The sequence below is a fragment of the Sphaeramia orbicularis genome, chromosome 2, assembly GCF_902148855.1.
Source record: "Sphaeramia orbicularis chromosome 2, fSphaOr1.1, whole genome shotgun sequence".
In the NCBI taxonomy this organism is placed as follows: Eukaryota; Metazoa; Chordata; class Actinopteri; order Kurtiformes; family Apogonidae; genus Sphaeramia; species Sphaeramia orbicularis.
Window position 1 is genome coordinate 25,904,679 of NC_043958.1, and position 17,727 is coordinate 25,922,405.

The following is a 17,727-nucleotide window of genomic DNA, read 5'->3' on the forward strand; positions in this document are numbered from 1 at the left end:
GGTTTTGGAATAGGGGCCTCTCTGTCCACACCCCCGTCACTGTGCCCCGGCCGGTTTCCCATTTTTACACTTAGAACGTCTTCTAAGTGGTTTTTGTTCCTTGGCGAACAAAATACTAAAAAACCCTGATTTTTCTTTTCAGTTGTCAGCGAAAAAATCACCTAAAACGCTTTCAAGTTTGTTATAAACTTTACTCTACTGTATTTACATACAGTAGCAACCTTATACGATTTTTCTTTTTGGTTGAAGGCAGGCGAAAAAATCTCCCAAAAACGCCTGTACTCTTGCATTTGCATACACTAGCAACCCGACTCAGGTCTATATATATATATATATATATATTTTATATATATATATATATATATATATTTATATATATATATATATATATATATTTATATATATATATATTCTTATTTTTTATTTATTATTTTTTATTTTCATTTTTATTTTTTTATTTTATTTTATTTTTTTATATATATAAACCCGAATCGCACGCCACTATTGTTTCAGTGACGTACCCAGTGACGTGAGTTTGGAACACAGAGAGTAAAAGCCCCACACACCCCAAACTGTAACTTTCTCACCGTGTGTGGCGTTGAACTCAGTTCTGATTCCAGTGGTGAGACGGGCGGGGCTCGGGGCCGGTCCCCCGTCTGCGGTGTCGTTTTACCACGGGGCTACAGCCACTTTTTGGCCCGTAGGATGATCAGTCCACCAACCTCCGTTCCCCGCCCGACAGCACACATGGAAACCTGCCGACAACGCCAATTTGTTATGGAAATGTTCAACTGATAACCCACACACAAAGAGGAGGAGAGAAAGTTAGAGTTAAAATAAATAAATGCATTTATTGAGAAGTCAATCACAGAGAAACTATGTAAGTGAAGTCTCCTTAAACAAGAGAAAACTAAAGATTATATAGAACCAAATCCAACCCCCTCAAACTATGATGTCATTCCTTACGTACATCGTACCACCCCATACTACTCCTTCTCTGCTCCGTGAAGAGGTCATGATGACCTCTCCACTCTAACCTTGCTTGGATCCAATCTGGAGTGCAGGCGCCATCCTCTATCTACACATTCAGACATTTAGGTGTTTGGGTTTTAACTCAAGGCAAGAACTCCGTTCCTGGGTTGGGGGTGTTACAGAGTGGTAAACATCACACATAATGAATAATGACTCAGCATTAAAAGAAGATGTACTAACAGTATAAAATATAAAGAGTATAAAATATAAAAAGTAAATTTTTCCACCACAATAGCGACAGAATTCCTTCCACACCTCCACCTGTTGTTTCAGCCCTGTAACACCCACTCGTACTTGGGCATGGGCCGTGGTACATGCTTGTGAATGTAACATCTGCAGGAAAGGTGTGAACGTATCCAAATACTGTACAGACTCAAGTACGCAGTGTGAAATCACCTTAAAAAACAACAGTTTTCAGCATCAACTTTCCTTGTTTTGGAGTGAGACATGCTGTCATCACTGTCTCTTCCTCTCTGTTCTGGTGTGTGTGCCACGCAGAGTAAAGAAACGATTTGATTGGCTCATCTGAGTGAAGCTGTTGTCGTATTAACTGGAGTAGCAGCACCTGCTGTCTATAGTCGCCACTGTTGGAAAAAATACTAAATGAAAATGATCTATTCTCATGAATTTATCAGATTGGTCAAAGGTTCGGCCCGAGGTCTTCCATTTGGTGATGCCTGCACTAGGGGCTGGCTGGACCATGCAGAGGAGAATCAGGGCTGACTTGACCACAGTCTTAGTTTGTGACTGAAACAATGTTCCAAATAAAACATATTATCGATGTCAAAGAGCTAGCCCTGCGGCTAATGCAGAAGTGATTACTAAGTGTTTGACTGAGCTACCAACAGCCACTGTAGTAAAATACAATGTTCAATGCATATGTATGAACAAAATGAGCATTCTACACCTGTCTAGAAGGAAGACGGCCAACTCCAGATTTGTTTTCTTTCCTTTTAACTCCCTTAGTTCTCTCCATCGGTTCAAAGCAATGCAGAGGTTTACTGGTGTTGTAGCCAGCTTTCTGCCAGTCCAGCTCCAGTTCCAGTGTCCACCATTACAACAAAATAAATCCAAGAAATCCCTTTCTTTAGGAAAAAGGACAGATCTTACTCCTCACTCGTTCAGCTTACTTCTCACTGCTAAACTCTGCCGGTGGGTGTGGTGTTGTCATAGTGATGTAAGTCTGCCGTAAATCAGTCCAGTCTTGTCTGACCCGACCAGGGAAGCTGGAAATAGTATTTGGATAAAACCTGTTGTGGTGCTGATAATCACATTTTAAACTGCAGACTACGGTCAGGCATATATATAAAAATTAGACTTTTTGAAGATCACATAGAACATGTGCACAGGACCTTTAAAGATGTTCAACCAAGTCTTCTTTCTTTTGACACTACAGATTCAGTCTTTTACTGTTGAAGTTTTCTGCTCTGGGTTGGCCCTTGGTTGATTCTTCTCAAAAGATCCCCTCTGCCTCAAAGAATCAGTGGAAGTCACTTCATTCTCCTTCTTGAGTCTGATCAGTGGCATTCTGGTCGATGGCGTTCTGCTCCGGCAAAAACACAGTAGAGTTACACACACTTTACTGTAATGTTATCTGTACAGCATTTCTGTTGCAAAATCAAACTGAGCAGCTGTTACTATGGAAACAACTGCTGAATATTCAGTATAAAATCATGAAATGTGGACTGCACCTGAATTTGATTTTGCAAAGTTTCACAACTGAAATATTAAACCATAAATCCAGTACAATTCTATTATAAATATATTATAAAGACTTACTCGTGAGTGTCTTTGAGTTCCTTTCCCGCTTCCTCATCTTCATTCTCCTCATGGTCACTGTGAGAAAGACTGAAATATGAAGAAAGGTCAAAGTTCAGCATGTGTCAGTGATGTATCTGTGTGTGGTGTGAAATATCTGTCTCAGTGAATCACCCAAGTTAATAATTATAAAAAATGGACACTGAGTTGAAATATGAAAAGTACCATTTCATATGTTTTTTGTACAAAGATGTGATGACGACAGCAACAACAACAGCACAGACCAGAACCACAGACACAATGATCCAGGTCAAACCTGTGAGAAAAAGAGGAAAAAACCCTTTAACATTTATAAAGTAACAACATAACAGAAGAGTTAGTGGTCTGAGTCCATGTGGACTGAACTTACTGTCATCACTGTCACTGGGTGAACGTTCCTCATCAAAACCTGTGGAAAAAAAGCAAATCATGAAAAGAAACTAATCACCAGACTATAAGTGTGTGTCTTTGAAAACATTTCTTACCAGGAATGGTTGTAAACACCTCTGTCTCAGAACCAAAGGCCAGTCGGACTGAACATCTAACTCTAGTACTGGTTCTGTGCAGACCTGACAGTACAGCTGTAGTGTTGACCGTCACTGTACCGTTAGTGTTGGGGACTCTGACGGTACTGGTGTGTGAAAAGTTTTGTCCCTGGACACTCAGAGTGACAGTGGGAGCAGGTCGACCAGTGGCTGAACAGGACACAATGAACTCTGCAGTAGAGGACGATTTACTGACATGTAGAACAGGTTCATTCAGCTCTGCAAGGAAAACACATGAACATACATGAGTGGGTTCAAGAGCAGGAATTTCCACTGGTATCGAAGAAAAGAAACACACATTCAATGATGCAAGAAGGTTTTTACCATAGATCTGGAGGCAGGTTTTGCAGGTGATAGCCCCCTGGTGTTGGATGCTAAACACACAGTTATAACATCCTTCATCCTGCTGGTTCACATTCTTGATAATTATGGTGCTGTTCTGCAGTCCAGCATCTTTAAACTCCACCTTGTCTCTGAACTCTGGATTCACTCTTGGACTAAAATACTTGCTATTGGTGGCCAGATTCATCTAAGGTGAAATCTTCTGCCATGTGACTTGTACAACATCTTCAGATTTCATGAGGTGACAGTTGAGGAAGGCTTCACCTCCTACCTTCACTGCAATAGTCTGAACCTCAGCATTTACACCTGAATGAAGGAAAACACAAATAAATATGTAATATTTTGAGCAAATACAGTTTAGGAATAAATTAGACCACTCTGACAAAGTAGTGATAAGTAACGACGTCTCATAAATGAGTCTCTCAGAGCCATAAGTGTTTACTTATGTGGAAATATGAGGAAGAATAAAAAAAAATTAAAGCCGCAAGCAGTATCTAAAGGCCCTCGCCAAGGGCACGTCCAGTGGAAGTATGCTCATCGTTCAGCAGGTGGCGCTGTAGCCCCAAATTTTGTGTCTTCTAATGAATGGGTGTAGGCCTGGGACATTGACAAATGATTTGAGACAAATCAGTGTTCGTATGTCCGAACTGAACAAAATTTTGTATATATAAATCTGTAGGGGGCGCTATGAGCAAAAATTTAATTTGTTCCATTGAATGGGTGTAGGCCTGTGAGATGTACCACTGAGTCAAATTTGAGCCAAATCGGTGTTCGTATGTCTGAACTGATGCAATTTTCGTGAAGGTAAATTTGTAGGGGGCGCTACTGAGCGAAGTGGCAATTTCTTTTGATAAATGGGTGTAGGCCTGGGAGATTGACAACTGATTCAAATTTGAGCCAAATTGGTGTTCGCATGTCTAACGTGAAGTAATTTACGTAAAGGTAACATTGTAGGGGGCGCTATGGCGCAGAATTTAAAATTTTTCTGATAAATGGGTGTAGGCCTGGGATATAGACGTCTGAGTCAAATTTGAGCCAAATCGGTGTTCGTATGTCCGAACTGAAGCAATTTTAATAAAAAATATTAAAAATTTTTGTAGGGGGCGCTGTAATGCAAAATTTCAGTTTCTTTTGATAAATAGGTGTAGGCCTTTGAGACAGATGTCTGAGTCAAATTTGAGCCAAATCAGTGTTCGTATGTCCGAACTGATTTCATTTTTGTAAATGTACATTTGTAGGGGGCGCTATAGTGCGAAATTTCAATTTCTTTTAATAAATGTGTGTAGGCCTGGGAGATGGACGTCTGAGTCAAATTTCAGCCAAATCGCTGTTCGTATGTCTGAGCTGAAGCAATTTTTATGATGGTAAATTTTCGAAAAAACTTCGCAAAGTTTGCAACCTTGTCACACAAAAACGGTGATGCCGATTCAAAAAATTTGGCTAAATTTTGATGCCCCACTTCTCTAGATACTGTACACCGATTTTGAGCTCATTCGGCCAAACGGCTTAGTAGGAGATAGTTAAAATACAACTTCAGCGAAAACGCTGACTCAGCATTTTGGAAATTTCAATCCAATATGGCCGACTAAGGGTTGGTTTAGGGGCGTGGCCATGATAATATTTTTTGTTTGTCTCCTCATGATGAATCTGTCTACCGATTTTCGTGGCTCTACGACAAACTTTATGTTGGACGCGCTCCCATTGGCGCAATGCATTTCCACTTTTCAAGGGGGCGCTGCTGCAACATTTCTTTACCGACATCTATGAAACCTATATGTAAATTCAATTTCTCACACTTCTGAATTTTAGGCAAAATTTGGTGAGTTTTCGTAAATGTTCAAAGGGTCAAAATTGAGCTCAAAGCGCAGGAGAAAGAAAAATAAGAAAAAAAAAAAAAAAAAAAAATCTGAGCAAGAACATCATAGCCGTTTCTATGGCAACCACGTATTTGCCCTTTTTTGAAAGTTCTCGAGGTCCCCCACATGTGTGTGGGGTCAGATGTCACCTGTCGTGCACTTACACACATGTGACTGACCCCGAGTGTGCCTGTCCCATTGACTCCCATTCATTCTGAGCAGGTGTAAATATGCGATTTGTGCACATGTCATATACATCGTCGGAAAGGTCTCAGTGCCGTGAATGTGAATATGTGTGAGAGTGGCGACAGTGGCGAAAGGCGACCGCGTCACTGGCGATTTCGTCCCCATGCGCCCACTGCAGACTCAATAGGCCCTGCGCCGGCTTTACTTGGCTCGGGCCTAAAAAAAAAGAAAAAAAAAAAATCTGAGAAAAGACATATGACATGTTTGCTTTTACAAGTTTAACCCATAAAGACCCAAACATCCACCAGTGACCAAAACCATCTACTGATCTAAATGGTTTAATACCTGTTGATCCACTAATCCTATCAACACATGCAAATAATTGGTGTAAAAGGCAGTTTGTCATCTTTCATGGTCATCAGATATGACCCATTTGGACGTTCAGAGGCTCCGTAGTGAAAATGGAAACCTGCGTGAAGTTGGCCCCCCACCCAATGAAAACCTCTGGATAAATATTCTCATTTGTTTGTGCTTCGTTAGTGCTGGTTTGTGCAGTTAAAATTTTCATTTGTGTTATTATAGTTATTGCGTTATTAACAATTCTTTTATAGGTCATTCAGAGATCAGCCAGCCCCCCACTTGCTCCAAAATTAACCAAAATAGTGACGTTTGTTTGTGCTTCGTTAGTGCTGGTTTGTGCAATTAAAATTGTCGTTTGTGCTATTATGGTTTTATAGATATTAGATTTATTTTCAGCCGATGACGTCACACAGCCCCCCCACTTCCTCTAAATTGAGTGGAAATGTTTGCGTTTGTTTGTGCTAGTTAGTGCTGTTTAAAAATTTTGTTTGCGCTGCTATGGTTTTATAGATATTACATTTATTTTCAGCCGATGATGTTGTGCACCCCCCACCCCCCCGCTAGAAATTCACCCGAAATGGTCTTTAATGTATTTTTACAGGAGCTACATTTGCACTGGATTCCACCTTGCTTTTACTCTGTTAATCACAGCTGTCACGATGGTCTTACGTGATCATAACCTGTTGATGCCTCTTCCTTGTTTACCTGGTAAAGTTGTCCTGTCAACAATGTTTGAAATTTCAATAAAAAAACAACGCAAAGTGAGTGTTTTGTTCAGTAGTTTTGTTCCCGATTTATGTCAATGGAGCATCATGAGACTTCACAATTGTACCACTAGTGGGGGGTGGACAGGTTTGAACCTGAAGTACACCTGTGGAAAAAAAGTTTGTGGTGTAGGAATTTCACATCTAATATTGCATGTTTTTACAAGTTTTAGCTTCTCAGCATAGGATTTACAACCCTCTGCAAAATCTGATTTCTGGCCAATGCAAATGAAATGTTTTAAAACTAAGTTAGCAGAATATTGACTCAAAAATTGCTCACAAAATATTGCTCATGTATTAAAGTAACCCTTTTGACAAATGGAGAGAATTTATTCCAGAAAAGGCTGAGGATGACACATTTTCTAAAACTAAAAAAAAAAAAAAGAATACACCATTTGAAGAATGGCACCTGGACTCATGTCATAAATGAGCAGATTTGGAAAGCAGTCAAAAGTCCTTGCACATTTATTTATAAAAGAGCCAAGGTCTATCCATCAATCACAATTACACTGAAGTCAGGAGCTACTGTAAAGAGCACCATGGTCATCTGGACAGAACATGTGAGATAGAACCAGCAGTTAACAGCCCAGTGGTGTTCAAATGTTGCATCAACAACGCTGGTGACTCCTGCACACTGGCTGTTCAAAGCATTTCATGTCTGGAACTATGCTTGTGCAGATGAACACAGAAATATGTGAAGGCAGATGGAAGCCCATGTACGGCAGGCATCACAGGCAAAGAAGCTGATGGACTTTGGAGATCCCAACCAAGCCATGGACCTAATTTGGCCACACTACACAAAGCAAAACAAGAGAGAAATGATTAGGAATCAGGTGACAAAGATCTCATTTTGTCATTGCTGTTGTTAAAATCCAGTGCACCTCATAGTGGGAGCATTAAAGACACTGGACTCCAGTTTTTCTGTCACTACTGGAGTCAAACACAAATGCATGTATACAAGACCTTATGACAGAAAACTGACTCAACAGTATGTTCTGATGATGATTTAGAGCTGCAGACAGAATTCCCTTTGAGTGAATTTCCCTTCACTCTGGTGCTCTAAGGAAACACATTTACTTTGAGGGGGGGCAGTCGTTGCTTTCCAGGGAGGCTTGACCCAGGATGCTCTTGGACATTTTGTATCTGTGAGACGGATGAAGACCTAGGAAGTGGAGTGAAAACAGCATCAGAAAAAAGCATCAAAAAACACCAAAATATCCCTACATGCTGTGTTCTACACAAAACAGTCATCACTTCATTGCTTCATTTAATTCATTTGCAGCATTATTTTATCATTTCTTACTTTTTGGTACAATTCATGCTTGTATCCTCACAAAATCCTTACTTCAGTTTAGGGCTGTGCAATTAATCGAAATTCGATTACGATTTCGATTATTAGACACAACGATTACAAAAATTATGTAATCGAGAAAAAACGATTATTACTTTTGAGTTGTTTTAATTCACGCGTACACAAGCTACCATGAGCTGCTCTGCACCGCCCCCCTCTAAGCTACAGCGGCCAGCTAGCCGACAGGTCCACCCCAAGAGGACAGTTGGACCTAGCGGTCTGGAAAAATGGCAGGAGAACCACAGCAGAAGTGCTTAGTAAACAAAAAAGGCAAGTCAAATTCAATTGTATGGAATCACTTTGGGTTTGATGAAGAAGACGAAGAGCAAAAACACATCACGTGCAAAAAGTGTTTCGTAGTTGTGTCCGCACCGACTGCTAACACAACAAACCTTTGAACCATCTAAAGTTTAACCACCGCCACCTTTATCATAATCTTATGAAAAACTAAAACACATAAAAACAACTCCGTCTACAACTTCGTCCGCAATGCAATCTTCAGTTTCCGAATCTCTTTACGCTGCAACTCCCGTATTAACCTAACCCTAACCCGTATAACCCTAACATACGAGGTCTGTTCAATAAGTTCATGGCCTCACCCAGAAATACTGGTTGTTATAATACAGGATGCTACATTCTTTCGTGATGGGATAATGATGCTTGAACATCGATGGACCAAGTGCATTGCTGTAAATGGAGATTATGTTGAAAAATAAAATATAAATTATCAGTCTGTGTTGTTCTGTTCTGGGTGAGGCCATGAACTTATTGAACGGCCCTCGTACGTATTCTAGATGGCTGATGTATACAGAAGGCCTGAACTGAAACCTTACAGCACGCCACTTAATTTACTGTTTCATTCTACACTGAACATACTTGAATTTATAATTTGCACTTTACGTGAGTTTTTTTTTTTTCTTTTTATTGCTACAGTTCTATGGCAAGTCTATAGCAGTTTAATTCCAGTGCACTATTTATTTACAAAAGGAAACATACTTGAATTTACAGTACACTTATTTGCATTCAAAGATTTTTTTGTTTCGTACAAAAGTGAACATACTTTGCTTTAGTGGTTAAAAGCTTTATTTATGTTTAAAGAGTATATTTTACATTGTTTTACAAGAAAAAAATAAACAACTTTAAGGTTAACAAATAATCGTTTTTAATAATCGTGATTTCAATTATTGCTAAAATAATCGTGATTATTTTTTTTTCTATAATCGAGCAGCCCTACTTCAGTTCATAGTTTATATTCATATTTTGTGTATTCCTGTTTAAAACTCAGCTATTTTTATGTTTTATTTTGGACATAAAGTCAGTGCTACAAACCTTAGTCATTTTTATTCATGCAGTCATCAACTTCAAATGCATATCTGTATCCCTGGTCCTCCACATCTACTATCCTGCATGTTTTAGATGGATCCCTCTTCCAACACACCTGATTCAAATGATGAGCCTATCATCACACACTGCAGAAGCCTGATAATGACTGTCAGGTGTGCTGGAAGACGGTGACATCTAAAACATGTAGGATAGTGGCTCTGGAGGACCAGCGATCTATAGATATACATACATATATCTATACACATGTAGATTTATTATATCAATCTACAGTTTTACTGTTTGTAGGCAGTGCTGGCCAGTAGTGCACTGCTAGTAATATTACTGTAATTAAATTACTTTTTTCCAGTACTAAAGGAGGTTTGGTGCTGACTCCTTGAAGAAACACACTTTCTGCTCAGAGGTTTGAGAAGCTTCTGCTAATGAGATACAATCACTGTTTCACTTGTAAACATTAAGGCCCTGCTAAATGTTTCACTGCAAAGATAAACCAAATGTTAAACACTCTTCTTAGATCACATTCTACATTTTATTCAATGAGCTGATCTTTGCTGTTTTTATGAGGGACAATGCAGAAAGTATTACTTTAAAAGTCAGAATTTGAGTTCGTTCATTTGGATTTTTTGTTTCCATGTGTATTATTCACAGTACATTCCATACTGTGTCCCATCAGGTGATGAAACACTGCAGTGTTTACAACTCTAGGTTTTCTTCTGCACAGTTAAGGTAACGTAATGTTCAAATAAAATAAAATAAAGTGTGTTTAGTTCCCCAAGGAATAATCTGTTCAACATCAGGTTTTAGGGAAGGAAAATAATTATTAACTTAAAAGTAATGAAACTAATTCATTTAGCTACAAAGTCATAAGTAACATAAATACATTTTAAATGAGTAATAAATGAAATGTAAGTTATTCCACTTTGTAACTTCACTGTTTGAAGGTGCATCCTAAAATACTCATCTTTGGTTTGATATTCTGTCCACTGAAAAAACAATGCTTTATAAACTAATTAATACTAATCACTCAAATAATTACTGTTTAGCACAATAACCTAAAACAGCTGTTACCAAAAATATGGTGTGTAGTCTGGCAGTTTGTCACAGCACAGTAACACAAATGTAGAAGGAAAACTGAACATTAAACAACAACACTGGTATAACTAACTGATCTGATGAGGATCATATCCTTGCAGTTGTTTTCTACAGTCATAAAACAAGCAAAACACGTAAAAATATTTACCTGGAGTTCTTGTTCAGGGTGACATCCCCAGAGCTGGACTGGTTGACTGGAGGAGGAGTGAAAAACGCACCCAAACAGACAGAACCAGGAGGAAAAAAGACGAGCGTGGACCACAACAGAACCTGTACAATCTGTTTGTGCTTCATGTGTCTTTAATGTATTTGAATGAACGGGAAACACGGACCAAACCATTTTTGTGGTTAACTTGGAGGGGACGGGGTTAATACCAACAGCTCAAACAAAACTTTAAACAGCACTAACGACGCACAAACAAACGCAACCATTTCCACTCGATTTGGGGGGGGGGGGGGCTGTGTGACGTCATGCCCGAAAATTCATCTTGTAATATGTATTAAACCAGTGAAGTATAAGATCAATGTCGACCCTTTTTGCTCATTTTGTCATAATTCGGATGAAACATTAACTCATTTGTTTTGGGAATGTGCATTTTGTCAAATATTTTGGTGTGACATCAATGCTTTTTTTAAATAGAAAGCTGGATATTTCTTTTAACTTCAAACTTGAAGATATTTTATTTGGTTTCTTTATTACTGATTCGCCCGTTCGGAAATTGTTTATTCTTAATCTCATTTCTTTATTTGCTAAATTTCATATACATACAAGCAAATTTGCTAATCAGAAACCCAGCTTTGTGGTATTTAAATCTTATTTGAAATCCTATTTAGACACACTCAACTTTTGCACCAACCCTAAAGTTGTGAAGACTAAAGCCTTATGTAACGAATTTAAGTTGTAATTTATTTATTTTTATTTAATTAATTAATTAATTTATTTATTTATTTTTCTTTCTTGTTGTTTATTCCTTTACTTTTATTTATTTATTTATTTATTTATTTATTTAAATTTACTTACCTATCTATGTAATTGTATTTAAGTTCTTCCTGCGTCACCTCGAGCATTATGTTATGTGTTTGGTTTTTTTTTGTTTTTTTTTTTTGTTTTTTTTCCATGCCATGTTCAGGTCTATGTGTATATAATATTTTGTAAATAAAGTATGAAAAAAAAAATCTATAAAACCATAATAGCACAAACGACAATTTTAACTGCACAAACCAGCACTAACGAAGCACAAACGAATGAGAATATTTATCCAGAGATTTTCGTTGGGTGGGGGTCCACTGTGGTGACAGTTCTACAACAGCTGATGATGGAGGAGGGGCTCATTACAGTTTCAAGAAAACAAAACTTTCCTGAGTTAATGTCATCCTATCAACACCTAACACAGACTTCAAAACTATCTACTTACTATTAAATACAGTGAAATGCATTTGTATCTGACCTTTAATGAAGGCTCCAAACCACAGAAGCAGACACACCACTCCTTGATGGGACATGTTTCCAGATGCTTTCCATCACAGTCAGCATGAATATACCACTGAAGGGCATCCAGGTGGTCAGAACCAAATAGGTTTCATCTGCGGGTCACTGATTTGGAAATAATTATGTCAAACGTTATGTCATGAACAAATATAAATATTCAGAATAAATATTGCATTTAAGTGGAGAATGGTCTATTAAGTATGGTATGTATATGTGTTGTTTTGATCTTAAAACCTTTATATTTACATCATGTCATGCGTAAGTTTCACCTGTTTCACCGTCTAATGGAACAGTCCAACATGACAGGTTACGGGTGTACTTGCACCTGGGATGGCCCGGAAGTTGAGAAAAGGATGAACGAGGCAGAGAGAGAAAACTAAAAGGAAATGAGTGAGGCTTTTCTTTTTTTTTTTTTCTTAGAAATGAGTGAGGCAGAGACAGAAATCTTAAAGGAAATGAGTGAGGCTTTTTTTTATTATTATTATTTTTTTTAGAAATGAGTGAGGCAAGGACAGAAAACTAAAAGGAAATGAGTGAGGCTTTTTTTTATTTATTTATTTATTTATTTTTAGAAATGAGTGAGGCAGGGACAGAAAAGTAAAGGGAAATGACGATCTGCAAAAAAAAAAAAAAAAAAAAAAAAAAAAAAAGAAGACGACGAAGTGGACAGAGAAAATAGACTCTTAAATCCTGAATGGACAGACTCATTTGTGTTCATACTTCCACTGGGAATATTAAACCAGTGTGTCTCATAAGTGCAGCCCCCATAGCACTTATTAATATATTAATAGTGCTGATATGAAGTAATTAATGAAGTTAACCCAGGGGCTGTTCTAGGATCAGAGGTTTAGGGGAGCTGAGCACCCAGAGTCCTGCAACTATGCAAGAGAAATTTCACTGTTTTGTATATTTTAACACAATTTCAGACCTTCATTCCCACATTTGTGACAGAAAAGCATTTCTGGGTAGGGGAAATTCTGTGACCAAAACCATCAAATCTGATAAAAGTTTAAATGCTGAGCCACAGTAAAAGAGGACTGGATTGGAATCATAAAATAATTAAATCCTAACGCTAATTTCTGAAGAAGGCCAACTCATTCTGATACAGCAGCTCCTCAACATATGCACATAAACAGTACATGTCTGTTTCTGGAGTAAAACAGCCCCTATAGTGAGCACCAGAAATACTAAAAATGAACCTTGGAATTATTTTTTGGACTTTTATTTGAAATTCAATGCACAACATGTAAAACACATTAACAGAAATTTACATTTTCAATGTTTGTCTCTGCCTCTTTCGTTCTTGTCTGTATTATATAATACAAATACATAAATAAAATAAACTCATGTCCTGTTCAGAATAAAGTCCACTAATATATGTGAAGAGTACATATGCTTCTACAAAGCATTTAATGTAGGAAGAACACAAAACTTCCATGATGTATATGTAAAATTATATTGTGAATGGAATATTTTTCTTTCTCAGCTGAACAGTTACTGATTTGCCACTATTCTGTCTGTTTTCTTACGTTGTTCTTCCTGATCTTACACTCTTTCCTCTCCTTCTTTTCTTTCATCTCTCCCTCTTTGCACTGACAATCATACACAAATATATTGTTTTCAAGTTGATGGAAAAATGACCTAAATAAGAGAAATACTAATAAGAATACTAATAAATAAAGTCCTCTCTCTCTTTGTACTGTTAACCAAAAGTCAAATAACCAAACAATGCCTTTTCTATCTAATAAGAGATATAAACTGATGCATTTATCCAAGTTATAATACATAATAATAACTAATAGAATATTTGTTTGCAGTGGAAAATGAACTCACACCATTTGATCTTACACTCATATCTGAACTCTTGCCTTCCACCTGACATACCATACTGTTCTTGAAGCTTGGTGAAGCTAAAAAAAAAACTCTGCTAAATCTCCTGTCATTCTTGCTGCTTGTTTCAGAAACAAAACATTGTGGATAAATGCTTCACCTCTGGAGTCTTCGAACCATCTCTTATTTTCATGAAACTGCATCTGCATGATCAGAATCTGTCGATTCCATTCTTACCTTGTAGACACACTCCTGAAGAAAAAAGCAGACACAGAACAGTGCAGTGTGTCATGTTTTTGTGGTACTGGAGGCTTTGTGTGTTATCACTTCAGCTCAGCTGACACCGAAACATAAGGTCAGGTATCAGTGACAAATAATGTTAACCATGATCTGACGTTTATTAATATAGACCAGGGGTGTCAAACTCATTTAGTTCAGGGGCCAGATTCGACTAAATTTGATCTGCAGTGGGCCTGACCAATAAAATAATAACAGACTAGTATAGAAATAATTTCAACTCCGAACTTTTCTCTATGTTTTAGAGAAAAAAAGTTAATTTACATCATGAAAAGGTTTACATCTTTAACTATCCTTTCAAAAGATGTGAAAAACATGAACAAACTGAAAAAATAAGTGTAATTTTAACAATATTCTGTCTCAGTTTATCATTTCTACATGTACATTATAACTTACAGATCACAGTGGATTTGCAAATAAACAAAACATTTAATATCAGGCAGAATATTGTTAAAATTGTCCTTACTTCTCTTAAGGCATTTCAAGTTATTCACATTTTTTGCAAAATCATACTTTATTTGAGTGTAAATACATGAAAATATTTACATTTACAAAGAGAAAAATTTGGAATTGTGAGTATTTATTGATTATTATGATAGCATTTTACTGGTCCTGCCCACTTGAGCTTAAATTGGTCTGAATGTGGAACCTGAACTAAACGGATTGTTAATATCTTAGTGTAATTTTTGCATTTCACAAATTCATCCCAAGGGCCGGACTAGACCCTTTGGCGGGCCGGATTTGGCCCCCGGACTGCATGTTTGACACCTGTGATATAGGCAGAATGAACTCTTTAACCTCTGATGTGTCTGTGGTGAGTGTTCTGAATGTATGATTTATTTTAAATATTCATAAAAATTCAACCGTTTGCTCAATAGGAAAAATTTCCAAACATGTTGATCAAATAGACCTTGGTCTTTCCATAGACATCTGAGCATGCTCAGTGCATCCCCCGCCGCCTGTGTAATGGGGGGGGCAAAACACAGATCAGTGAGTGAGAGTGACGTACTATAAAATAGATGGTTTTGGCTTTTTTTGTTTTCCTTGTGGTTTTTCATCTTTACTGTTGTTTACAGTGTTGTAGTGATTTTTCTTTTTGTAATTTTTTTTTTTTTTTTTTTTTTTTACTGAGTTTTGACCGTGTAACTACTTTTTGGAGTTCAATTAAGTGCCAAAAAGCACCTGGACTGATTTAGAAAAAACAAAAACTACTGGGCCAAACTTCAAATACTTGTTCTTGTTCAGTGTGTTCCAGTTCACAGTTCATGTTCAACATCCTAAATCTCGTACTGATGTACATTCTGAGTGCCTTATTTAGTCAAAACCTGTCAAACTTCAATTCCTCACTTTGTCTTTTTCTTTAATTCCACCGTTTTGACCCTAAAAGACACAGCAAAGTACAACCACTGAAGACAAGGAACACAAGTCCATACTCACAGCAGCTTTTATGACACTGAAACAGAAGACAATTCACAGCAGCATGTTTACCTGGAATCATGGCTCAGGGGTTAAAGGGTTAAGTAAAATGTGATCACATCAATAAATATACCACATGCACATTATACTGTCTTTATAGCTTTATTTTTATCGTAAAATAGAAAGAAAACTACATATTTTCAGTGAATGACGTGTAATTTTCTACTGTTGCACTGCGTAACCGAACAGTCCCGTTCAACATCCAAATAACTTTCACTTGTACTGACTCGAACCAGTATCAGAGACCATATTTGTCCTGTGTTGGCTTCTCTGCACTGGCTCCCTGTAAAAACTAGGACAGACTTTAAAATACTCCTCCTCACTTCCAAAGTCCTTTATGGCCAGGCACCTACTGATCTGAAAGAGCTTTTAGTTCCATACAATCCATCTAGACCGCTACGCTCTCAACATGTAGGCTTACTGGTGGTTCATAGAATCTCCAAAAGTACGACAGGAGCTAGAGCCTTCAGCTATCAAGCTCCTCTATTGTTGAACCAGCTCCCTGCCTCGGTCCGGGAGGCAGACACCCTGTCTTTAAAAGTGGGCTTTAAACATTCCTTTTGGATGAAGTTTACAGTTAGGGCGGCTCAGGCTTAGTTCTGCTGCTACAGGCTTAGACTGGGAGACTCATCATGATACACTGACCTCCTCTCTGCTCCTCCTCTTCTCTGACCTCCTCTCTCCTCCTCTATTCACACCCCAGCAAACACATGTTACTGACTTGACTTCTTCCCTGGAGTCTCTGTATTTTATGTCCTCACAGGTTTTTCCTGGATCATCTCTGGACCTGCTGCTGTGGTCCTTCTCTCCTGCCTTCATCCTCATCACTCATTTATCCACATAGTTGTGATAGTGTTTATTATATAGTTACACAGATGGTGGAGGTTTCTATTATTGGTACTAACAGTTGCAGTAGTAGTATATCCACTGTTAGTACTTTTACTTGTAGCAGTAGTATTAACAGTTATGGACATTAGTTCTAGTTATTTGTAATTATACTAACACCAGCTGTTCTACTTTTTAACAGTTCCAGTTCAGTTTGTTGTGCATCTATGTGTCTCCCCCCCTCCCCCAGTCTCTCTCTCTCTTTCTCTTCTTTTAACCCTCTCTCTTTAACCTCAACTGGTCAAGGCAGATGACCATCCTCCAGGAGTCAGGGTCTGCTCCAGGTCTCTGCCTGTTAAAAGGATGTTTTTCCTCTACACTAACACCAGCTGTTTGCTCCTGGAGGATTCTGTTAGTGTCTGTGAATTGGCTTAAGAGTCTGGTTTCAACTAGTTCTAAAAGGAAAGTGTCATTAGACAACTTTTGTTATGATTTAGCGCTATATAAATAAAAATTTGATTGAACATTGAAATTCAGACATTTTCAAGGATTTCAAGAACCCATACCTACCCTGCATTTTGTGCAAAATATTAAATGTATTAAAATTAAAAAGGTGAGTAGAATGTCATGAATATGATAAAAACTAATAATTCCAAATAAAAAGAAGCTAAAATTAAATGTTTGAAAACCAGAAAGTATTTCAAGTAAAAGTACTTCATAGTTTTTGTGCCAATAGTATATGAAGTACTAATACCAAATATACTAGATTCATGAGGTGCTTATTGGAAAAAACTTATTTTATTCAGCATTGAATTTAGTCTTTTATACTATTTCACATGAGAACACTTTGGTAGCCTGGAGGGGATTTAGGAGTATGATTACTCCAAAAGTACACAGTAAAAGTAGTTCATAGTGTTTGTTGTGCTGATAGTAAATGAAGTAATAATACCAAAAATACCAGATTGGAGGAAAACAATTTCATTTCATGATAAAAAAAATGCCTTAAAACCATTTTATCCAACTTACTTTAATGTAATTATCAGATAAATAGTGCACATGAAAAACACTAGGGCAGGGGTATTCGATTAAAAATCACTGAGGTCCAGTTATTAAAATTTCCTGCAAGTAAAATGTCCGAACCGAA

The 17,727-nt window shown here is 37.6% G+C and overlaps 1 protein-coding gene across 1 annotated transcript in view; it reads right to left on the reverse strand.

Annotated features, from left to right (window-relative positions):
• The window catches only part of LOC115435139 (OX-2 membrane glycoprotein-like), a 56,596-nt gene extending 44,390 nt beyond the window's left edge, over positions 1–12,206 (reverse strand). Inside the window, exon 1 of the mRNA XM_030157360.1 lies at positions 12,115–12,206. Coding sequence (XP_030013220.1) covers positions 12,115–12,169 — 55 coding nt within the window. The 5' untranslated portion in view covers positions 12,170–12,206. The remainder of the gene's footprint in view (positions 1–12,114) is intronic.
• Positions 12,207–17,727: the final 5,521 nt, after the last annotated feature.